The sequence below is a fragment of the Papio anubis genome, chromosome 10 (genome assembly GCF_008728515.1).
Source record: "Papio anubis isolate 15944 chromosome 10, Panubis1.0, whole genome shotgun sequence".
Lineage (NCBI taxonomy): Eukaryota > Metazoa > Chordata > Mammalia > Primates > Cercopithecidae > Papio > Papio anubis.
In genome coordinates this window covers 53,911,672-53,938,176 of record NC_044985.1, presented here as the reverse complement: position 1 = coordinate 53,938,176, position 26,505 = coordinate 53,911,672, and the positions used below count along the sequence as shown (strand labels likewise).

General features: G+C 39.8%; 1 protein-coding gene across 1 annotated transcript in view; it reads right to left on the bottom strand.

The window, feature by feature from the left end:
• The window catches only part of MYO3B (myosin IIIB), a 485,789-nt gene that overhangs the window by 453,162 nt on the left and 6,122 nt on the right, over positions 1–26,505 (bottom strand). The window contains exons 2-3 of the mRNA XM_031651705.1: positions 4,340–4,523; positions 3,446–3,580 (exon numbers count right to left, since the gene is read on the bottom strand). Of these exons, the coding sequence (XP_031507565.1) occupies positions 3,446–3,580; positions 4,340–4,523 (319 nt within the window). The remainder of the gene's footprint in view (positions 1–3,445; positions 3,581–4,339; positions 4,524–26,505) is intronic.

Below are 26,505 nucleotides of genomic sequence, written 5' to 3'. Positions count from 1 at the left end.
CTCATACATGGTTTAAAGAACAAAGTTTTTTGTTTTACTTTCCAGCCTCATTTACCAGTACTCCAAACCATTTCTTTTAAGTAGAACACTTGATTCATGATGAAATTAAGTTTCTACCTGCCAAAGATTTTACACTAAAAGGAAAAAGAAAATACAGTTCATGCCTTAGCTACCACATGTTAGGTATTTTTTTCTGAGTATCATGTTTTTCTTAAAGGTCTAATTTATTAATATGTATATCATTTAGGTGAAAGACAGACTTATAGATTTTTTAAAATGTAATATTCACGTAAAATGCATTCACAGATTTTCCAAAACACTATTATGTATGTGTGTTTTCTCTCCATATCTTTCCAATATAGTAGGTGTCTATCATGAAAGAGAGCTTTTGTTTGCTTTCTACTAACAATTAGTAATGAATTTCAGAAAATGACATTTTTATTTGCTCTTGTTTTCAGAGTTGTGGTGATTTAAGGGGATTATTAATAACATTTTTCTATCCTCTAGAATTGCTCTGTAGAATAGTTTCTCACTTGTCCTTTCATCGAGTCAGGCAAATAAAGAGCAAAGGCAACATAAATTTAATCTTAATATACAAGATGAGGAGAACAATATTAAACAGATCATAATTTTTTTGTGTGAGTCCCCTAAAGCATGCCTTAAAAAGCTGCAGAGGAGCCGGGCGCGGTGGCTCAAGCCTGTAATCCCAGCACTTTGGGAGGCTGAGACGGGCGGATCACGAGGTCAGGAGATCGAGACCATCCTGGCTAACACGGTGAAACCCCGTCTCTACTAAAAAATACAAAAAACTAGCCGGGCGCGGTGGTGGGCGCCTGTAGTCCCAGCTACTCGGGAGGCTGAGGCAGGAGAATGGCGTGAACCCGGGAGGCGGAGCTTGCAGTGAGCTGAGATCCGGCCATTGCACTCCAGCCTGGGTGACAAGAGCGAAACTCCATCTCAAAATAAAAAAAAAACAAAAAAAGCTGCGAGGGAACAAAATAGGGTACTGTGTGGACTGTCGTTGCCATCCAGCTCTGTGTGTGTGGTCAGGAAGTGCCATGATCCCAGCTAGAGATTTCACATCTGTGTTTCCATGAGCCAATGGACAGCATCACAGGAGCAGCTGCACATGGTGAAAGAAAATGTGCTGAAATGTGCTTTTCCTTCCAGTTCTGCCATGCAACCAATTATGTGACCATAGGCAAGTTACTCACCTCTCTGGGTCTCTGTCCCTCATCTGAAGGCTGGGAGACTGAACAGAGAGGCTTCCGCCGGTATTAGGAGTCTAGGAATTCCTGTGCTTCTCTAAGACTATTGGAGGCACTGAATGCACATGACCATCTAGCAGCCTGGTTTAGATTGCCCATCCTGGGACAGAAAAGACTGAGGACATCCAGCATCTCATATCACCCACTTTGGCATGGACCGAAACAACCAGCAAAAGTCATAAATGACAGCATACTGTATTGCAGAGGTATGAATAATTCAGTGTCTTAGGGCAGCCTCATTATCGTGGTCACCCTGAAAAAGCTAGAAACAGTTGGCAAGGGAGCACCTGCACAGGGCTCAGCTCATAGTTCTGGGCTGTTTCTCATCTTTCAAGGCCATGTGTGACCTTCCTGGCTGCTTTGGCCATACCTGAGGTGCCATGCCTGAGGGTCACTCCTCATCAGGAAGGACATTTATTCACCAGGTGGCCTCAGGTATGAGCAGCCCACCTGCCTGCCTGGTTGCATGGAGAGAAGGCTCCTTTTTAGGCCCTCGAAAATTCCTGAAAGTTTCAGTTCTCTCTGTTTGATGCAGAGCCTTTTTTAGTCAGGAGTTAAAAATGAGCAGAAACTGAGGTTCCTTGGTCACTGTACTTCCATTACTAAGTCACAATGAGGTTTAAAACACAGAAGTCTTACAGAGCTGAAGACAAATATAATCAGAGACCCCAGGAACAATACTTTATCATTTCCAAATAGCATTGTTAAAGAGCTTCATGGGCAAGATAAAATCCTAATATTGTTGGGGTGGGGGTTGGAGAGTTAATAAAACCCCAAAGAAGTGTGTTATATGACTTAACCAGTCAACTAAAGGAACAAAGATAATTAGAAAACCAAAATCCCTTACATCTTTATATTCTGAGGAAGGCAACTGATGTGACAGAAATAAATTCAAACCAGTTTCCCTGCAGATTATCCCATTTGAATATAACAAATCAATTCCCCAAACATGGTTGTCATGGCAGCCAGTACATATTGTCCCAGGCTCAGGCCCTCCCAGAGCCAGAAACATGTGGATAAGAGGTACCAGACAGTGAAGTGAGGGCTGGTTTCTCCCCTGGTACTTCTCTCTTAAGGCTTCCACTTGTGTCCACACAGTGCTGGGTCACCTATGTGACCTCAGGCATGGAGGCATGAGCTGGTTCAGTGGGTCAGAGCCCAGAACAAAACAGGGTAGGCCTAGTGAGAATGTGGCAATAGACCTGTCCTAATGTGTTAATTCATGTATCATTATTTTCCTTGTCATTTTAGTTTCATAGTGAATTGTATTTGTTCAGAATTGACTCTTTTGCACCCAGATGCACACATTCATTCCCATTAATAACTGAAAACTGACCCTGAGAATTGTGTATGGAAGGTTTGTTGGAGAAAAAAAATGCAGGGCTATAGTGGATACAGTGTTGTTCCCTTCAGATTCCCTCTTCACAGTGGATGCTGCCAGAAATATCAACAGCTCCCAGTCCTCAGCTGCACCCCTCACCCGAGTTGGCATCCACTTCAGAGAACTGACTCCGCCAAAGTCACACTCCTTCCCGGGGTGGCATGCAGCCAATGATGGCCGATGTGGAGATACAATTCAGCACAACATTCCAAAAACTTCCCAGCTCTCCATTTCCCAGAGGACCAGCTTAGGCCTCTGTTATAACCATATTGCTGTTCAGTGTCTCCCTTGCTTGATTCTACCTTCCTCACTTTTTTCTAGGTCTATCTCTGGTAAGAACTCTTCAACACACTTTCCATACACAATTCTCAGAGTCAGTTTTCAGGAAACCCAATCTAAAATGAGGACTAATGAACGTGAGTGGGCAAATCCAAACTTGGCAAGCCAAGTAAACCTTGGGTTAACAATTTTTGAAAATGATTTGCAATCGATTCAAACATGTTTACAATTAAATGTTAGGGAAGAAAATTAATTTTTTCAATTATATTCCTATATTCACCCTGTACTAGAATAAAAGATTATTAAACCTCTGAAACAGAGAAACAAAAATACCTTTAGCATATGGCCTCCCTGTAAGAACTGTGGAGGAGAACGTCACATCTGGTGAGGTACCTGTGACATGCAGGAGGGACCTACTCCTCAAATGTGTACCTTAAAACACCTTCTAGGTAATAAAGCATCTGTTGGCCTCTGGCACTCTGTTCAAATCACTGGTTACCCAATGGGAGCCTCTTACCTCCAGGACCAGCCACAGCTGTCCCCCTACACAGTGATCCGCTTTGTAAAACATCCCATAAAACTTTACAACATTGGGATGATTAGGAAGGAACTGCAAAATGTTGTATTCTGCCTCAATTTCTTCATCCATATCCTAAACAGGGGAGAAAAATGCAAGCTGGATTAAATCTAATATGTAAAGGTTACAGATATGATATCATGCTCAAGTACTTAGTAAAACATATTTACTATGTATTTTCAATCTCATTACCATATCTTCAAAATATCTAACAATGGACATTCAGATATCAACCTATACCTTCTATTATTACATGATTACATTCTATTATTACAACCTATATCTTCGATTATTACCTAATTATTTTATCTATAGTGTTTGTGATATTCTTTTTTCTTTAATAATACTATCACAAATATCTGTTTTATTGAAAAGTCTGAATTTTCAAAGCAGTTAAGGAGAAGTTGCTTGAAGGGACCTAACACAGAATAGGACATGTAAAACCTCACTGTGCAAAACAGCATACAGCATTATAACCTCGGTGCTCTAAAATAAGATGTCAGCCTAAGATGATCAAATCTCACAAGCCTGGGTCACTTTGTAACTTACGGAAAGACCAGGTAGTAAAACATATCACTGTTTCCAAGAGAATAACTTTTGAAGATCCCAGTGGTCCCAAACCAAAACAACAGTAAAATGGACAAGAAACAAAAGTCAAGGGAAGCTTTAACTCCAAGTGGAGTCCCTTCATTCAGAGAAGCTGACAAATCATGACCTATTTTGAGATTTCATGCCAGGTTTCATGAAAATTAAACCTAAAATCAAGAAAAGAAGTTGAAAACTTAGTGTGCATAAAACACCAAATTCTGGTTATAATTTACAACTGTTACTTACACTGATTGGATCCAGAATTTTCACCGCAGCCAGGCTCCCATCTCTCTTGTTAGTTACCTTGTAGACCTTGCCATAGGTGCCTTTACCAATGGTCTCTATAATTTCCCAGGTGTCCGTGGGATCTGGAAGTGATTCAAGTCCAAGCATCATAGGATTATAGTGAAATAATCCATACAGATGTTTCCTGGTAGGGAGAATAATTTGTTATGTGCAACAGATCACAGAACTGGGGGCAGTGAACTTTTGAAACAAAAAGATTTTTATTTCTTAACCAGCAACCTAGTGTTACTTTTTATTTTCTTCCTCTATGTTAAATTTTTTGAAAAAGAACTTGAACCCTCCTTAAGAAATGGTAATAAAAGATAGAGTCGAGGAGTAGCATGGTTCTGAAACATCCTAAAAACATGATTCTAAAACTGGAAATTATGTAGACACCACAGGAGAGAGTAAAATGGCCAAAGAGGATATTCTGGTCATGATTGGACAGTTGTCTTGATAGGCTGCTGAATGGTGACTGCTGCCAGGGAAAGTGGCTGAAAACTGTAAGTCTAACACCTTTGTCCCTAGGTTATGGTAACCTTGATGCGGGCTCCCTGATAGCCACTGGAAGCTAATCCCCAACATCTGTGTACAAAGTCTGGGCTGCTAAGAAGGAGGTTTGGTGCATGTACCAAGCATTAGTCAGTGTACAACACATATTGCTGCATAGGTCTTGGGGCCTACAAACATTAGCCACACTCAGACCTCATCCATACAATAATACCTAGTGTGGGAATCACACTGAGGGGTTAACAAGGAGCAGCAAACTCACTTTGCCTTAGCAGTACTCTATTTAATAAGGACACAGATCTTTGGAGCTCGAGTAAGTATCAACAGCAAGCTTGGCAGGCAAAGTCAACCAAAACTGATCCCACGAAAAATCCTCTCCAAGTTCGGTTGCTCTCAGGCTGGGTGTGAGGTCCCATCTCTGGTCTGCTTCTAAACCCCAGAGGAGGGACAATCAGGCTCCAACAACAAGAGCCACCATATCCAACCCCACACTGAGGCTTCGTGTCCACCCAGGGTGAGCGCTTCTGACTCATGCCGGGCATTCCAATTTGCACTTCTAATTCGAGTTATTTTCTACACTGAATTCTCCCAAAGCAAAGCCTTTGACCTGGCACAAAAATTCACTTCTTTTCTTTACCCTGTCTGATGAGAGCATTTCAAGAACACTGAACACCATTACAATCAAAACACAAAAACAACAACAAAGGGGCCTACAGCCAGTTCAGTACCTTAAGGGCCCAGGCAAAGCCCACTATGGGCTGCGGCGGGATCCTCAGCTGGTCCAACAACCCTGCCTTTCATGTGCTGGTTTCAAGAATCTCAGGAACTGCAGCCTTTCCGCCTAGCCAGTGTTTTATAAAGTCAGTCTTTTTCACCACGTGCTTCACATCTGTGCCATTATCTGTACATCATCGTGCTATTAGTTACAAAATATTTTTAAATCACTTTCCTTTTCAATTAAATAAATGTCTTTTAAAGGCACTTTATAGTATTATCCTCAATGTAAAACCAGTATCATTTACCATAGATCAAAATTAACTGCAAAAAGATGATTAAAAACACTAAAGAATTATTCAAGCCCAGCCCGATGCTGCTGCCCCTGGGCTCCAGCCTAAGGTTACTGTTTTTCTTAAAAGGGGAGATCATTTAGCGATGGAGAGGAATTAAACGCCGGCAAAAACTTTTCCCTCGATGTAATCAGAAGACCTGAAAGAGAATTAATTAGCAAAGGAATAACATTTGTCATGGTATGACTCAGTGTTCTTTACTGTGAGATCCCCAAAATCTCTTGACAACCTGAGAACACTGTGCCAGGCTTAGCTTTTATAAGAGCAAAAAGTAGGACCAGCTGGGAGTGCTTGCTGGTCAAGGCCAGATAGAAGAAAGCACCAGAATAAGACTCCATTAGTCTAAATGTCAATACCTTACACTTAAAATATGGCCCCTGTTCCCCATCAGCAGGGATACCTGCACCTGGCCTTAGCACTAGCACACAGTACTGCTCAAGTCAAACTGCCTGCAAAAGCCTGGCCCTGCCTTGGCCAGCATGAGATTTGGGCTGGTTACTCATCTCTGTAAGCCTCAGTTTCTTTACCTGCGTCATGGGGCGGCGGCTGCTAGCTACTTCACAGAGCAGCTATTAGGATAACAGAATCTAGTAAGCATAGTGAGAGCTCAGCAAGTACCATCTGTCATCACAACAGCACAGTACTAAGCTCTGCCTCAGAATAGACAAGGCTTAACAAACACCCTTTTTGTTATATGTCACTTTTAACCACGAACTCAATGAGTTTTGCTCCAGTTAGTTATTAGTTTCAGACACATGGCTGAATTTGTCTGAATCCAGCTACTGAATTCCAATGTGTGCAAATGAAATTAAAACACAGAATGTGGCAGCAGGAGAGGACCTTGGAGGCCACTGAATCAAAACTCCTTTGTTAAATTGATCTCATTAGCATGCGGACACATAAGCAGAGGGAAGTGATGCAGTTCTGGTTGAGGTAGGCTGGGAAACGAAGCACCTGCCCTGTGCCCTCCATGGGAGCCCGATAGGGTGATCAACCATCCTGGTTTGCCTCAAGCTGTTTCTGTTTTAGCACTGAAAGTCCCATGCCTTGCTAAACCTCTCAGAGCAGGGCAAACTGGGACAATGTGCCACCCTAGCTTCTGGGACCTTCCAAGGACATGCACCTCCTCAGAGCGTTATAAGAAAACCATCAATTAAGCACCCCCACCCCCACCTCACACCTCACACCTCACACCCCACCGTTATGGGCTGAACTATGTCCCCTCCCCAAATTCATATGTTGAAGTTCTAACCCCTAGTACCTCAGAATGTGGCCATATTTGGAGATTGAGCCTTTAAAGAGGTATTAAGATAAAATGAGATCATATGGGGAGGCCCTAATCCAATACAACTGGTCCTTATAAAAAGAGGAGACAGGGCACAGACAGACACAGACGGAAGATCAAACACATGGAAGCTAAGTGCCCCACAGACCTACTCAACAGCAATCTCTGCTCCTTCTAAATGAGAACAACTCATTCAGAGGATCCAGCTACAGAGGGCACCAGTGATGGGTGGGCAGAAGGCAGACCAATCAGGTTCTGCCACCATGTCCATCACATACTCTCTGGGCATCCACAGACAAGGTTAAATAAAGGTGCAACAGAGCAGGTGCACTGCATAACAGCATTGCCTGGCTTCTGTCTTTAAAATCAATACATGACTCTATAAACTCTCTGAGGATTGATTAAACAGTCATCACAAACAGTAGCAGCTTATACAGGCCTATAAAGGTGGTGATAATCTGGTCTTGGGAGGCAGCTGGAGCAACCCTTTTGACAGCCAAAAAGCCACCCCTGGCCAATGTGTTAACCTTGAGGGTAGACTAAACTTCTGCCTGTGTCTGTGTTTGGGGCATGGCAGAGCTGGGGCTTCATGGAAGTAGTCTGGGTTGACCCGAGAAAGGGTTAGCAGCAGTTTGGAGTGAGAGGGACAATACCTGGAAACTTCAGAACTCTGACCCTCAGAAGTCCCAAGAGAGGCACTTGGTCTTCTTACAGTCCCCAGAAACGGGGGTTTCATGCATTTATTTAGGCATGAAATAAACCTGTAGCCTCAGGAGACTAGAAAATTCAGGTTACTCAGGTTATAGGTTCTACATTCATTGAAAGACAAATAGGAGGACTAGGTCTACCTAGGCAGAGGTGGGTAAGGGCAACTGTCTGTGTGTGGGAGGCTCACGTAGTTTGCAAACCAATCAGAAGTCCTACTGGCCCAGATGTGTCTGTGTGTGCAGCTGTTCTAAAATATAGATCTGGTCAACACTCTTTGTTGTTGCATGTTGTAGTATTTCGTAAGTCAATGCCACAAATGTATTTCTCATCAAAGTGCCTACTCTCTCAGAGCAAGATTCTGATGTTCCCCATATTCCTGTGGCACCCAAAACCTTCCACTACCAGGAATGCCAAGTTATTAGCAGGGCAAAGCGGGTATCACCTAGGAAGATATTCCTGGTTAGTAAATAAGAGCAATGTGGGTATTAAAGGAATATATTTGCCTATCTTTGCTCACACATCACCAAATATCTAGGAAATACCCAAACTTCTCATTACTTAGGCCACTATCAGATAGATGATAGGTAGGTAGGTAGATTTTTTTTCTTTTTTGTTTTTTGACACAGAGTCTCACTCTGTTGCCCAGGCTGGAGTGCAGTGGCACAATCTAGGCTCAGTGCAATCTCTGCCTCCTGAGTTCCAGCAGTTCTAACTCAGCCTCCCAAGTAGCTGGGACTACAGGCGTGCACCACCACGCCCAGCTGATTTTTGTATTTTTAGTAGAGACGGGGTTTCACCATGTTGGGCAGGCTGGTCTCAAACTCCTGACCTCAGGTAATCCACCGCCTTGGCCTCCCAAAGTGCTGGGATTACAGCTGTGAGCCACCACACCTGGCATGATAGATAATTTAGTAGAATACTTTATCCTTGTGGTACCTTAGAAGTTAAGAACAATTGTGTTTTGCTTGCCTTTATTCTTCTTTCTTTTTAGGAAGCAAACTAAAGGGCAGGGGCTGTATCTCTTTATGGCTCTTGACAAGAACAAATGCACTTAACATGACCTCTCTTTGTGATTAACAACAAAAGGGCTGGTCTTGCACCACCAGAGAACAGCTGAGCTCCAGATCCACTCCCACCCCCACCCCAAGAGAGTGGTAAATTGCCCACATTTAAACATCACACTATAATGAGTAGTTTCACATACGGCTGTAAACTGATGTCCCAGCCACTGCTTTATCTTACCAGGATTGAATGTCTACAGACCTCCGTAGGAGTTTGGTTTCAATTATCAGCAGAGGACAAACTTTAAGCCATGAAATAATCTGTGGTTCAGTTTTGTCAAACATTACACCATAGAGATTTTGGACTCTAGATTTCTAGCATCACAAAAAAGACAGAACATCGAACATTATGTTTCCTCATGTAAGAACACCTAAGAAACAGATTTGCCAAAAAAATTAAACCTGAATCTGATCAAGCTTCTAGATGGCCAATTTACAGGAACAACAAAGGGCAGGGCAACATGTTAAACACCATGGAGGTCAATAAGCAAAAACCAGACTGTAAGGAACTCTGCAAGACCAATGACCCATTTCCTCAGAAAATAAATTGCAAATAAAAATAAATAAATGGAAAAGGGTAACCTTGGGATTAAAAGAAGCTTAAAATACATATCAAATGTGAAATAAAGTATGGATTTACACCATCAAGCTAAAAAAATTGTAACATTTATGAGATCATGAGAACACTGACTAGTTATCTGATATTAAGAAAGTATTGTTAATTATGTTTTAGTTGTGATAATGATACAGACAGGAGGTAGGGAAATACTGGGTAGAAGAGGATGGTTCCCAGGCAAAGGCCCCACCCTCAAGCCTGGAAACTAGGGCCCTAAATGAGAATAGTTATCCCTGTTTTCCTGCCCACATGTTGCCTTTTTGGCCTGCCTCGCCCCTCCTATCCTGTGCCCAAATAAACCCTAGACCTCCGCTGGTAAAGAAGCAGCTGAACATTGACAGAAGAAGCAACTGAACATTGGACACTATGGATAGATGTGGATTAACTTCAGATGGGATGACTTTGGAGAGGAGCCCAGCCGCAGGCGGCTGGGCCTCAGGGAAAGATCACTTTCTTCCTGCTCCATCCCCTTTCCAGCTCCATTGTGCTGAGAGCCACTTCCACTGCTTCATAAAATTCTCCACATTCATCACCTTTCTAAACTTCTGTGTGACCTGATTCTTCCTGGACTCTGGACAAGAATTCAGGATGCACTGGTTGCAGAAACCCAGAAAGGCTGTCACACTGACTCTTCACTGAGCTGTTTAACACCTAAGCTGTCCATAGGCAGCAAAGCTAAAAGAGCATTAATTGTAACATACCCCTAGACACTGCCATGGGGCCGGAGCCCAAAAGAACTTGCCCTGGCCCAGACACCTGCTTGCCTGCGTGCTCCTTCCCATGAGGGGTTGAGCCCAGTGGGTTCCAGTGAGTGAAGTTTGTCACTGCCAGTGCCAAAGTGGCTGGCTGGACTCAGAGCCGGTGCATTCCAGTACCCACCTGCAAAAGGGTCAAGAGAAATTGATCTTCCATCTCAATAATTGTATTTGTGGTTATGTTTTTTAAAAGTGACCTTGGGTCTGGCATGGTGGCTCATGCCTGTAATCCCAGCACTTTGGAAGGCTAAGGCAGATGGATCACGAGGTCAGGAGTTCGAGACCAGTCTGGCCAATATAGTGAAACCCTGTCTCCACCAAAAATACAAAAAATTAACCAGGTGTGGTGGTGTGTGCCTGTAATCCCAGCTACTCAGGAGGCTGAGGCAGGAGAATCGTGTGAACCCAGGAGGCGGAAGTTGTAGTGAACCAAGATCGTGTCATTGCACTCCAGCCCTGGTGACAGTGCGAGATTCCATCTCAAAAAATAAAAGTGTCCTTATCTTTTAACAATACATAATGAAATGATATGTCTGGAATAACATAGGAAAGAAGAAAATAACAATGGGTACACTTGAAACAACATTGGTCATGCGGGGATAATTATTGGAGCTGAGTATATGGGGTTGCATGATTAGGTTCTGTTTACTTTTGTATGTTTTTCCATTTCCGTAATAAGGTTTTTAAGACATCTGTGTCGTTAACCTGTAACAGTATATATTCTGGTATTCATACCCATGGTGAATCCCGTCTCCCCGAAGCATTTCCCTACCACCCCCCTGAAACTACTCTAAAAAGTTACAAAGTCTATGTGGGTGAGCACTTTGCTTGTGTAAGAAACAGTAAACCATTGACATAAGACCAACAAAAACCAACCAGGCGTTTGACTCATATTTCTTCTTTTTTATCCTCACTCTATGTTAGATAATTTGAGTGAAAAGAAGTAAATATAAAGCACCCACACTCATATTGTCAGAAATTCACCTTCTCAATCCACTTCTTGCTTACTGAAATACAGTCAGTCCCACAATATGGCTGATGTCCCAGCCCAAACTGCCGCTAAATGCAGAGCTATAGTTACGAAAAACTACTGAACTGCTGAATGGTACAAGGAAAATCAATAGTCAGAAGAATACAAATCACTTTCTTCTTCCCGTCCAACTCTTGTTCCTTCCTTCTGAAGGAGGAAAAGAGAAAGAAGATCAACATGCAGAAACTGAGATAAACAAAACCACTCATCACTACAAAGCTGTGTGATTTTTCTCATCCTCTCCCTGAAAAGAAACTGCCCACTGGCATGAAGCTACATCTGCCCAAGGCTAAACAGAGTCACATAAAAGAAGAGAGAAATATGCATTAACTAGCTGGGTGGACTGCCCTTAAGCAGCCAGTGAAAGGCCTGGAGGGAAAATGAAGAATAGTCTAAAGTGGGCCTTGGGGTTAGCAATAAAAGGAATCAAAAACGAAATTTCACATGGTGCCCTTAAAACTGATGTGTTTAGTGAAGAAGGAAAAAAAACAAAAACAAAGGAGAAAGGTGCTCCTGATAAATTCCTGATCATTCACCTGTATCTTTTCAGAGGCCCTAGGAGCTTATTTCCAACATTAGATCAAAAGCAATAGATGAACTCAATTCTTCAGGGTTGCAGTGAGCACTAAGCATGCTCAGTCTAACGTGTGGCTGATTCTCCCATGTCTTACTGCTCATTCCTTGCTGCTTTGCCCATGACCTCTTAAGATTAATCAGAAGTACTTTTTTCAAGGTGATTGTACACCATCTATACTTCTTTCAATAACAGGTCATAAATTAGCCAAAATTTCCATAAGTTGTTATTTATTCATTAAGTTAATAGTTAATAAATGCCAATTTCATTCAAGTTACACTAGGTTCTACCAAGAAATATAAGGAGGAAGAAGAAACTGAGCTCTGCTCTGGAGGTTCCAAATTTGTTTCAAAAAATTTTATGACTTCTGGGGTGAGATGGCAAAGTGAAGTCAAGTATCTTCTTTCCCTAAAACAAAATGAATGAACAACACTAAAATGGAAACTTGAAATCCAGCAAACAAATCAAAATATACTAGCAGTAATCAAACAAAAGAAGTGATATAACGTCGTGCCATAATCTTTGAAGAGTAGCAGTCAGTGAAAATGAGAGATAGAAGATCCCAGGAATCACACTGCTCAAGCAGTTCACTCTCTTCTCACGAGTGTGATGGGATTTATAATATGGTGAAGGAACAAAATATTGAAAAATCCCAGCAACACTCCCTGTAACTGCCTAATGGGTTCTTCCTGCCTACTGCACAAACAAAATCAATTCATGGCATTGCAGTAAAGAAAGTTTGACATGAGGCCAGCCACACCACGTGGGAGATGGAATTATTACTCAAATCAATCTCCTTGAAAGCTTGAAGGTTAGGGGTTTTTCAAAGGCAGCTTGAAGAAAGGGGTGGGAGTGGCGAGATACTGGGTACTTGCTGCTGATTGGTTGGGTCAGAGATGAAATCACAGGGAGTTGAAGCTGTCCTCTTGCTTTGTGTTGCTGCTGGGTGGGGCCACAGGAGGAGTTGGTCATCCATGTGGAGCCAGGTGTCAGACATGTCAAAAAAAAAAAAAAAACCTGAAAAGATATCTTAAAAGACCAATCCTAGGTTCAAAAATAGTGATGTTATCTCCAGGAGTAATTGGGGAAGTTGCATATCTTGTGACCTCTGAAATAATGGCTGGCAATCAGGTTTGTCTACACCTTAGCAGAATTCAGGCTCCTCTCCTTCTAGCCTGGTGCTCTCTCATTAGCTTTGCAAAGGCAGCTGAGTTTTGGGGAAGGGCTATTATCATTTAAACTATAAACTAAATGTCTCCTAAAGCTAACCCAGGAATAACTGAAGGCAGCTTGAAGGCTAACGGCACTAGAGGGGTTGGCTAGATCAAATCTCCCCCACTGCCATAATTTTCTCACTGATATAATTTTTGCAAAGGCAGTTTCATCTCTATTTAGAGAAAAATAGAGAAGGAAAGACAGCAGCAGGAAAATGAGTCTAGGTTCATTCACTTATACATTCAATAAGAATTTATTAAGAACTTTTTACATGTATTACTCAACACTAGGCTTTTTTTTTTTTTTTTTTTTTTTTTTTTTTTTGAGACAGGCTCTCACTCTGTCACCCAGGCTGTAGTGCAGTGGTGTGATCATGGCCCACTGTAGCCTCAACCTCCTGGGCTCAAGCAATCATCCTATCTCAGCCTCCCAAGTATTAATAGCTGGGACCACAAGCGTGTGCTACCACACCCAGCTAATTTTTTTAGTGGGGTAGAGAGTAAAGACAGGGTCATCCCATGTTGCCCATGCTAATCTCAAACTCCTGGGCTAAAGCGATCCTCCTGGCTCAGCTTCCCAAAGTGCTGGGATTACAGACATAAGCCACCATGCCTGGCCAATACTAGGCTCTTAAAAGGAAGCAGGAGAAATAATCAGGCTCTATTCTAAAACGAGGAACATTTCCAAAACCATGCTCTAGGAGTTGCCTATCAGGTGGAATGACCCTAAACAGCACATTAAATGACACTTCAGAAAGAAGAGTAAAGCTGATATCCATCAACTGTGGCTGCCCCTAACACTCAGAAACCCACAAATCTGAGGGAAAAATTAACAACTCTCAGAAAAACAAATATTTCCTGTTAAAATCACTGAACATCAAGGTAGAGAAATATTTTTTTAGGTATATGTGTGATGGTTAATATTTAGTGTCGACTTGCTTGGATTAAAAGATCCGAATTATTGTTCCTCGTGAAATGGGAGAGTTCCCTGACCCCTCTCGCAGGACATGCTATAGGGGTGTGGCTTGACTCTTTGGCTGTGTGCCTGCTCAAACTTCTTATGGGATGGGGAGCACATAGACAGGCAGGTGCAGGATCTGGGGTGAGCATCTTGGGGGCTCCTGACCCAAGTTAGCATCTAGAGGTGGGTACCCAAGACTCCCAAAGCCCAAGCGGGCTTGTGTTATAGTGCACTCTTTTAGCATTGCCATCTGTAGATGGCTTAAGTGTTAACCAGCTCAGTGCCCTCGGTACCCAGGACCTTGTCCAGCAACCAGGAAGAATCAGGTTGCACAGACTTGAGGGTGGTGAATGTGGGGATTTTACTGAGTGGCGGAGGTGGCTCTCAGTGGGATGGATGGGAGCTGGAAAGGGGATGGGGTGGGTAGATGATCTTCCCCTGAAGCTTGGCTGTCCAGCGGCAGATCTCTTCTCCAACTGCCCCCAGCTGAATTCCTCTTGGCGTTCAGATGCTCCTTTTCTTCTCTCTGCTGTGCCATTCTGCTGTTCTTCTGTTTGTCTCATCTTCTGTGGAGCCTGGGGTTTGAGGTTTATATGGGTACAGGATAGGAGGGCATGGCATGCCAAAAGGCAACTTTTGGGTATGAAAAGACAATGCCTCTTCCCATTAGGGCCATGGGTTTCCATGCCTGTGGGTGGGGTCTTTGCTAGGGAACTGCCCTCTTCCACCTAGTATTTCCCTGTCTCCTGTCCATATCACTGGATGTGCCTGTGAGGGTGTTGCCAAAGGAGATTAACATTTGAGTTAGTGGACTGGGAGAGGCAGACTCACCCTCAATCTAGGTGGGACCATCTAATCAGCTGCCAGAGCAGCTAGGATAAAGCAAGCAGAAGAACATGGAAGGACTGGACTTGCTGAGTCTTCTGGACTTCATCTTTCTCCTGTGCTGGATGCTTCCTGCCCTCAAACATCAGACTCCAAGTTCTTCAGCTTTTGGACTCTTGGACTTAGACCAGTGGTTTGCCAGGGACTCTCAGGCTTTTGGCCACAGACTGAAAGCTGCACTGTTGGCCTCCCTACTTTTGAGGTTTTGGGACTTGGACTGCTCTACCACTGACTTCCTTGCTCCTCAACTTGCAGATGACTTTACCTTGTCATCATGTGAGTCAATTCTCCTTAATATGCTCCCTTTCATATATACATATATCCTATTAGTTCTGTGCCTCTAGAGAACCCTAATGCAATAGGATACATGCACACACACACAGCCCCAAAACCAAATGAAAGCAAATAAAACACAAGCTCAGGTTTCTCTCCAATTAACATTCAAAACCAGAAAAATATGTAAACCATGTATATGAAAAAGCTCTTTTTTTTTTTTTTTTTTTTTCTTTCTTGAGACAAGGCCTTACTTTGTTGTCCAGGCAGGAGTGCAATGACACAATCATGGCTCACTGCAGCCTCAACCTCCCAGGCTCAAGCAATCCTCCCACCTCAGCCTCTGGAGTAGATGGGACCACAGGTGCACACTAACACACCTGGCTGAATTTTTTTTTTTTTTGTAAAGACAGGGTCTTCCTAACAGCCCAGGCTGGTCTTGAACTCCTGGGCTCAAGTGATCCTCCCACCCTGGCCTTTCAAAGTGATGAGATTACAGGCATGAGCCACCATGCCCAGAATGTACAAAGTTCCGAAGGGAAAAAAAGTGTGAGTGAATATTTTTATATTCAGCCAAACTGTTGTTGAAGTATAAAGACAACAACAGACACTTTCAGACATGCAACAGCTTGAGTCCTTCCTGAAAAAGTCACATGATTCCAAAATCCAGCTAACCAAGAGATAAATGTGAAGCCCTAGTAAAAAGTCTAATAAGAACTGAACCCATTTATCCTTAGAAATAAAGCTAATCAACAGTGTGAAGTATGTTTACAAAAGGGAAATGTTATACATTTCAAAAATAAAAGTGAATAATCAAATTAAACAGAGAGAAAAATAAGGGTGAAATTTCCTCACTTTTCTTTATATTTTAGATGCTAAATTAAGAAACTGAGATTTAAATATCCTCTTTAAAATTAAGGTAACCAAGCAAAAAGACAATATTAATAAGGAGAAAATACGTATGTTAATTTTCTCACGAATTTCAGTAAGTAGGCAATAGATAATTGATAAATTGATAAATGGATGCTAAAACCACATAAAGTTATCAAATCTCTAAAAGACCTAAAAATAGACTATAAGTCTTTGACATAACAAAAAAAGCACACTTACTCATATGAACACACATACAAACATCAAACAACAAAAAGACAATCCGTGGAGTAAGAGAGGACGAGCGAAGGTGGTGGTGAGCCGGACATTAAAAACAGAGGTAAATATCTATTCTATCAATAAACATAAGATTCTTAAATAAGGTCATAGAAAAAACAGATCTATAGATATCCACATCTAAAACAAGCTGTTCAGTCTATCTATGACTCAGAAACTTTAAAAGTTAAAAAAAAAAAAGTCAAAGATAAACCAGGTAAATGGTAACAAAACCAGAGTCATAATATTAATATCAGAAAACAGTAAAGTTAAAAACTATCAAAGAACATAAGGGGTTATTTTACATTCAACAATAGTAATTGAGCAATTACTAGGCACCAGATACTATTCCATACACTGTTAGAATGGGCAGAGTTTAAACCAATAATAAGCTTATAGAGGTCATAAATCCTTCAGTATCAAAAACAATGTGTCAAAATTCGTAAAAGCATAAACTTATAGAAGAAATCAACAAAACACAATAATAGTAAAAGACATTGTCAGCTATGACAGAACAAGGTGACAGTAAGAAATATATGATACAATAAAAAGATTAACCCATTAGATGCACATCAATAAGTGCGTATTTAACATAAAACTTATTTTCAAGCACTAATGGGATATTTTAATTTTAAAAATACATTCAGCCACAAAGTAAAGCCTCAATACATTCCAAGAAAATGAAATTTGAACAATCTTCCCTGACCGCACTACAATAAAACTAAATATTAATAATAAAAAGAAGAAACCTAGCCACCTGAAAATATTAAAATTCTTATATGTCTTGATATAAAACAAAAAGTTAAAACTGAAATTACAGAGTATATACAAATAAAAATATTGAAGATACTATTAAGCAAAAAACTTAAGAAACTGGGCTGAAAACAAAACCTTACAGAATTAAACATTTTACCAAGCAAATTATAATTTAAAAGAATTTTTTAAAATATTCTATTCAAAAAGGTAGAAATAGATAAATAAAATAAGCATAAGGAAAGTAGAAGAAAAAATAAAAGCAGAAATTGATGAGTTAGAAAACAGAAAAACAGTAGAATATATAATTAAATTAAAGGTGTAGTTCTCTGGGGACAAAACAGTAAAATAGATAAAACAGATTAATCAAAAGAGAAAAACACAAATAAAAATAGAAAAGAAAAAGATGCATAAGAAATTTAAAAATTTTGACTTTGAAAATCACTAAGTAAATTATAAATATTTTTGTGATTATAAATAATTATAAAATGAATGTTTTCTTAGATAAATATAAATAACAAAAATTGAACCCAAAGGAAATAGAAAACTTAAGAAGACATAATAATGGAAGAAATTCAGAATATTAAAAAAAAGAGCTAGCCCTCAAAAAGCCACAGGCTCAGATAGTTTTAACAATAAATTCTTCCAGACCTTCAAAGAACAGATAATTCCAATGCTATTTATGTTTTCCAGGTCATGAAGAAAGAAAAAAAGCTTCAAATCACTTAGAGTAAGATAACAAAATATTCCTACCAAAACATGATAAAAGTAGCACAGAAAAATAAAACTACAATCAACCTCATTTAAGAATACCTGTATAAAAATGCTAAATTAAAAATCAGCCAATAGGAGAATCTTGGGTTAGAGGCAGAGCAAGATGACCAAATAGAAGCTTCCACTGATAGTCCTCCCTATAGGAACACCAAACTGAAAAACTATCCACACAAAACAGCACCTTCATAAGAACCTAAAATCAGATGAGTGATCGCAATACTGGTTTTAACTTCATATTACTGAAAGAGGCACTGAAGAGGGTAGGAAAGACAATCTTGAATTGCTGATGCCACCCTTCCCCCAGTCTCCCAGCGGCAGCCATGTGGCACACAGAGATAGTCTGTGCACTTGCAGGCGGGAGAGCACAGTGATTGGGGAACTTTGCATTGGAACTCGGTGCTGCCCTGTCACAGTAGAAAGTAACACCAGGCAGAACTCAGCCAGCACCCACAGAGGAAGCACTTAGAACAACCTAGCCAGGGGGAAATTGTACCTCCCAGTGACAGGAACTTGAGTTCTGGCAAGCCTCACCACCATGAACTAAATTGCTCTGGGGTTCTAAAGAAATCTGAAAAGTAGTCTAGGCCACAAAGACTGCAATTCCTGGGCAAGTCCTGACGCTGTACTGGGCTCAAAGTCAGTGGACTTGGTGGGTATGCAACTTAGTAACACATCAGCCAGGGCCAAGGAGTGTTTGTGCCACCCCTCTTCCAACCCCAGGCAGTGCAGCTCACAGCTCCAGAAGAGACTCTTTCCTTCTGCTTGAGGAGAGAAGGAAGAGTAAAGAGGACTTTGCCTTGCAACGTGGATACCAGCTCAGCCACAGTAGGGCAGGGCACCAGGAAGAGTCCTGAGGCCCTATCTCCTCTATGACATTTCTAGACACACCCTGGGCCAGAAGGAAACCTGTTGCCCTAAAGGGAAGGACCCAGTCCTGACAGGATTCATCACTTGCTAATAAGATCACTTGGGCCCTGAATATTCAGCGGTGGTATCCAGGCAGTATTTGCAGTGGGCCTTGGGTAAGATTCAAAGACATGCTGGCCTCAGGTGTGATCTACCTAACTGTGGTAGCGATGGGGAGGGACTCCTCCTGCTTCAGAAAAGGAGAGAAAAGAGTAAAGGAGACTTTGTCTTGCAGCTTAGGCAGCAGCTTAGCCACAGTAGGGTAGAGCACTAAGTGGGCTCTTGGGGTCCTCAGTTCTAGGCCTTGGCTCTTGGATGGCATTTCTGGACCTGTTCTGGGCCAGGGGTGGGGGAAGCCTACTACCCTGAAGGGAGAGTTCCAGGCCTGGCAGCATTCATCATAAGCTGACTGAAGAGCATTTGGGCCTTGAATGAACATTGGCTGTAGTCAGGCAGTCTTGCTGTGGCCTGGATGGTGGCCACAGGGAGACTCCTCTGCTATGGGGAGGGAAGAGTGGGAAGGACTTTGTTTTGTGGCTTGGGTGCCAGCTCAGCCTCAGTATAATAGAGCACCAGGTACATCCCTAAGGTTTCTGACTCAGCCCCTGGCTTCCAGACAGCATCACTGAGCCTACGTAGGACCAGGGGAAACTGCTGCCCTAAAGGGGAGGACACAAGCCTAGCCGGCTTCATCACCTGCTGACTGTAGAGCCCTAGGGACTTGAGTGAATGTAGGCAGTAGCCAGGTAGTGGTTACTGCGGGCCTTGGGCAAGACCCAGAACTGTGCTGGCTTCAGGTCTGACTCCGCATAGTCCCAGTGGTGGTGGCCACAGGGGTACTTGTGTCACCACTCTCGCAGCTTTAGGCAGCTCAGCAAAGAGAGAGAGAGAGAGAGAGACTGTTTGTTTGGGAGAAAGTAAGGGAAGAGAAAAAGAATCTCTACCTGGTATTCCAGAGAATTCTTCCAGATCTTATCTAAGACCACCATGATGGTACCTATATGAGTCTGCAAGAACCACAGTGTTACCAGGCTTGGGGTGTCCCCTGATACAGATATCGCTGCTGTGACCAAAAACTTAGATCACAATACTCATGTCCCTTTGAATACCTGGAAAGCCTTCCTAAAACGACAAGTACAAACAAGCCCAGATTGTGAAGAACACAATAAATACCCAACTGTTTAATGCCTAGCCAAGAAACATCCACAAATGTCTAGACCATCCAGGAAAACATGACCTAACCAAACAAACTAAATAAGGTACCAGCGACCAATCCTGGGGAGACAGAGATATGTGACCCTTCAGACAGAGAATGTAAAATAGCTGCTTTGAGGAAACTCAGCAAAATCCAAGATAACACAGAGAAAGAATTCAGAATGCTATCAGACAAATTTAATAGAGATTGAAATAATTGAAAACAATCAAACAGACACTCTGTCATGAAAAATTCAATTGACATGCTGAAGAATGCATCAGAGTCTCAACAGCAGAATTGATCAAGCAGAAGAATTAGTGAGCTTGAAGACAGGCTATTTGAAAATATAGTCAGAGTAGACAAAAGAAAAATACATAATAAAAAAAGAACGCACACCTATAAGATCTAGAAAGTAGCCTCAAAAGGGTAAATCTAAGAGTTATTGGCCTTAAAGAGACGATAGAAAGAGAGAAAGGGGTAGAATGTTTATTCAAAGGGATAATAACAGAGAACTTCCTAAACCTAGAGGAAGATGTCAATATTCAAGTACAAGAAGATTATAGAAGACCAAGCCAATTTAACCCAAAGAAAACCACCTTAAGACATTTAGTAATCAAACTGCAACAGGTGAAAAATAAATAAAAGATCCTCCAAGCAGCAGGAGAAATGAAACAAATTACATACAAAGGAGCTCCAGTCATCTGACAGCAGACTCCTCAGCAGAAACTTTACTGAGGAGGAGAGAGTGACATGGCATCTTTAAATTGCTGAAGGAAAAAAACTTTTATCCTAGAATAGTATATCCATCCAAAATATCCTTCAAACAGGAAGGAAAAATAAAGACTTTCCCAGACAAACAAAAGCTGAGGGATTTGATCAGCACCAGACCTGACCTACAAGAAATGCTAAAGAGAGTTCTTCAATCTGAAAAAAGGGATGTCAAAAAGCAAGAATAAATTATTTGAAGGTACAAAACTCACTGGTAATAGTAAGCACACAGAAAAACACAGAATATTATGACACTAATTGTGGTGTATAAACTACACATATCTTGAGTAGAAAGACTAAAAGATGAACTGATCAAAAATAATAACTACAGCAACTTTTCAAGACATAGACAGTACAATAAGATATAAACAACCAAAAAAGCAAGGAGATGAAGTTAAAGAGTTAATTTCTCTTTGCTTGTTTGCTTATGAAATCACTGTTATCATTAGTTTATTAATAAAATAATGGATTATAAGATATTATTTGCAAGCCTCATGGTAACTTCAAATAAAAAAATAACAGATACACAAAAAATAGAAAGCAAGTAATCAAAACATACCACCAGAGAAAATCACCTTCACTAAAAAGAAAAAAAGGAAAGAAAGAAGAGATAACCACAAAAACAATCAGAAAATATAACAAATGACAAAATGGCAGAATTAAGTCCTTATCAATAATATTGAATATAAATGAACTAAACTCTCCAATCAAAAGACAGAGTGGCTGAACAGATTTTTTTAATGACCTAATGATCTGTTGCCTACAAGAAATCTACTTCACTTATCAAGGCACACATAGACTGAAAATAAACTACTTTGGGCTTCTATTTGGATGAAAAAAAGGTATTCTATGCAAACGGAAGCCAAAAAAGAACAGAAGTAGCTATACTTACATTAGACAAAATAGTTTTCAAGACAAAAACTATACAAAGAGACAAATAAGGTCATTATATAATGGCAAAGGAGTTCATTCAGGAAAAGGATATAACAAATGTAAATATATGCACCTAATACTGAAGCATTTTGATATGTAAAGTAAATTTTAGAGCTAAAGAGAGGCTCCAATAAATTAATAGCTAGAGACTTCAATACCTCACTTTAAGCATCGAACAGATCATCCAGACAGAAAATCAACAAAGAAACATTGGACTTTATCTGCATTACAGACCAAATGGGCCTAATAGTTACAGAACGTTTCATACAATGGCTGCAGAATACACATTTTCCCCAGCACATATATCATTCCCAAGGATAGATCGTATGTTATGCCACCAAATTAGTCTTAAAAAATTCAAAATTGAAATTATATCAAGTACCTTCTCCAACCATGATGGATTAAAACTAGAAATCAGTACCAATAGGAATTTTGGAAACTGTACAAACACATGGAAATTAAACAATATGTTCCTGAATGACCAGTGGGTCAATGAAGAAATTAAGAAGGAAACTTAAATGTGTATTGTAGCAAATGATAACAGAAACACTACACACCAAAACCTATGGGATACAGTGAAAGCAGTGCTAAGAGGAATGGTTATAGCTACAAGTGCCTACATCAAAAAAAGTAGAAAAACTTCAAATAAACAACTTAATGATGCATCTTAAAGAACTAGAAAAATGGCTGGGCACAGTGGCTCACACCTGTAATCCCAGCACTTTGGGACAAGGCAGGCAGGTCACTTGAGGTCAAGAGTTCGAGACCAGCCTGGCCAACGTGGTGAAACCCTGTCTTTACTAAAATACAAAAATTAGCCAGGTATGCTGGCACACACCTGTAATCCAAGCTACTCAGGAAGCTGAGGCAGGAGAATCGCTTGAACCCAAGAGGCAGAGGTTGCAGTGAGCCAAGCTTGTGCCACTGCACTACAGACTGGGAGACAGAGCAAGACTCCATCTCAAAAAACAAACAAACAAACAAACCAAAAAACTAGAAAAGCAAGAGCAAACCAAAACCAAAATTACTAGAAGAAATAATAAAGTTCAGAGTAGAAAGAAATAAAATTGAAATGAAGAAAAAAATACCAAAGTAAAGGAAACAAAAAGTTTGTTTTTTGAAAAGATACATAAAATTGACAAACCTTTAGCCAGACTTAAAAAAAAAAAAAAAAAAGACAACTCAAATAAAATCAGAGATGAAAAGGAGACATTACAACTGATACCACAGAAATCCAAATGATCATTAGTGACTACTGTGAGTAACTATATATCAATAAATTGGAAAGATCTAGAATAAATGGATAAGTTCCTAGACATATACAACCTACCAAGATTGAACCATGAAGAAATCAAAAACCTAAATAGACCAATAACAAGTAATGAGATCAAAGCCATAAAAAAACGTCTCCCAACAAAGAAAATCTTGGAACCTGATGGCTTCACTGCTAAATTTTACCAAACAATTAAAGAAGAACTAATGCCGATCCTACTTAAGCTATTCTGAAAAATAGAGGAGGAGGGAACACTTTCAAACTTATTTTATGAGGCTGGTGTTAACCTGATACCAAAACCTGACAAAGACATATCAAAAAAAAGGAAACTACAGGCTAATATTCCTAATGAACATAGAAGCAAAACTCTTCAACAAAATACTAGCAAACCAAATTCAACAATACATTAAAAAGATTATTCATCCTGACCAAGTGGGATTTATTCCAGGATGTGACACATCATATCAACAGAATGAAGGACAAAAATCATATGATCATTTCAGTTCACTCCAAAAAATATTTGATAAAACTCAACATCCCTTCTTGATAAAAACCCTAAAAAAACCGGGTATAGAAGGAGCATACCTCAATACAATAAAAGTTGCATATGACAGACCCACATACTGAACAGGGAAACATTGAAAGCCTTTCCACTAATATCTGGTATATGACAAGGATGCCCACTTTCACCACTGTTACTCAGTGTAGTCCTGGAAGTCCTCACTAGAGCAATCAGACAAGAGAAAGAAATAAAAGGCATCCAAATTGGAAAGGAAGAAGTCAATTAGCCTTGTCTGTAGATGATATGATCTTATATTTGGAAAAACCGAAACTCTATAAAAAATTGGAACTGATAAATTCAGTAAAGTTTCAGGATACAAAATCAACATACAAAAATCGGTAGCATTTCTATAAGCCAATAGCAAAAAATTGGAAAAAGAAATCAAGAAAGTAATCCCATTTGCAATAGCTACAGATAAAATACCTAGGAATTAACCCAAAAAAATGAAAGATTTCTACAACGAAAACTATAAAATATTGATGAAAGACATTGAACAGGACACACAAGAAAAGGGATAGTCCATGTTCATAGTTTGAAAGAATCAATATTGTTAAAATGTCCATACTACCCCAAGCAATCTACAGATTCAATGCATTCCCTATCAAAATACCAATGTCATTCTTCACATAAATAGAAAAAACATCCTAAAAGATATATGGAGCCAAAAAAGACCCAGAATAGCCAAAGCTATCCTGAACAAAACAAACAAAACTAGAAGAATCACTTTACCTAACTTCAAATTATACTACAGAGCTATAGTAACCAAAACAGCATGGCACTGGCATAATAATAGATATATAGACCAATAGGACAAAATAGAGAACCCAGAAACAAATCAATGCATTTACAGTGAACTCATATTTGACAAAGCTGCCACAAACATATGTTGAGGAAAGGACAGGCTCCTCAATAAACGGTGCTGGGAAAATTGGTTATCCATATGCAAACGAATGAAATAAAATCTAAATGGATTAAAGACTTAAATCTAAGACCTCAAACTATGAAACTACTCAAAGAAAACAATGGAGAAACTCCCCAGGACATTGGGCTGGGCAATGATTTCTTGAGTGATACCCTACAGGCACAGGCAGCCACAGCAAACATGGACAAATGGGATCACATCAAGTTTAAAAGCTTCTAACAGCAAAGGAAACAATAAAGTGAGGAGACAACCTACAGAATGAGAGAAAATAGCTGAAAACTATCCATCTGACAAGGTATTAATAATCAGAATATATAAGGAGATCAAACAACTCTATAAGAAAAATCTAATCTGATTTAAAAATGAACAAATGATCTAAATAGACATTTCTCAAAAATGGCAAATAGGTTCATGAAAAGGTGTTCAAAATCAATAATCAGAGAAATGTGAATCAAAATTACAATCAGATATCATCTCACCCCAGTTAAAATGGCTTTTATCCAAAAAAATAGGCAATAACAAATGACTGGCAAGAATATGGAGAAAAGTAAACCCTTGTACACTGTTGGTGGGAATATAAATTAACACAATCACTATGGAGAACAGTATGGAGGTTCTTCAAAAAACTAAAAATAAAACTACCATATGATTCAGTAATCCCACTGCTAGGTATACCCCAAAGGAAAAGTTAACAGTATACTGAAGAACTATCTGCACTCCCATGTTTATTGTAGCACTGTTCACAATACCCAAGATTTGGAAACAACCTAAGTGTCCATCAACAGATAAATGGATAAAGAAAATCAGGTTATATATACAATGGAATATTATTCAGCCATAAAAAGAATGAGATCCTGTCATTTCCAACAACATGGATGGAACTGGAGGTAATTATGTCAGGTGAAATAAGCCAGGCATGAAAAGACAAACTTTTCATGCTGTCACTTACTTGTGAAAGCTAAATATTAAAATAATTGAACTCATGGAGACAGAGTAGAAGGATAGTTACGGGAGGCTAGGAAGGTAGTGGTGGTGGGGAGTAGGGATGGTTAATGGGTACAAAAAAATTGAATATGATCTAGTATTTGATAGCACAACAGAATGACTACAATCAACACTAATTTATTGTACATTTAAAAATAACTAAAAGCATAATTAGGTTGTTTGTAATACAAAGAAATGATAAATACTTGAGGTGGATACCCCATTTACCCTGATGTGATTATTATGCATTATATGTCTGTATCAAAATCTCATGTACCCCATAAATATATACACCTACTATGTACCCACAAAAACTTAAAATTAAAAACAAACAAACATAAAACCACAGAAAAAAAATCAACTATTAGAATTTAGCAAAGATAATGCAACATTAGGGAATATATTACTATGATTTTCCCATTAATATATCAAAGTATAAAACACCATTAAAAATGGAAATCCAAAATTAATTTGGTAAATTTTGATATCCATTGTAATTTTTAGACCATTAGAACAATTCAAATGGGTTAATTCCTTCCTAGCATTTAAACAGCACAGAAACATATCTCTCAAACCAAAAGACAACATTTTAGTTAATCGTGGATTTCTACAACCATTGCTAATAAAAATCAAGAAAAAAGACAAGTATCTCTCACAAACACTATATAATTTTTCATTGTTTTTGAAGTATTAGCCACTGCAATTAGACAAAAAAAAAGAATAGAAATAAACACTGGGAAGATAGTGAAAATAAAATAAATAGTGGAATGATTTATTCCTGGAAAATCAAAGTTCAACAATGAAAAAAATTAAGTTGATTTATTGAGGAGTTGAGTATAAAATTAGTATATAGAAATCAAGCAATTTCAAAATATATTTTTCTATATGTTAATAGTAATCAGCCAGAAAGAAAATACCATTTTAATAGGAATTAAAGAGAATAAAATGCCCAAAGATAAACCAAACGAGAGC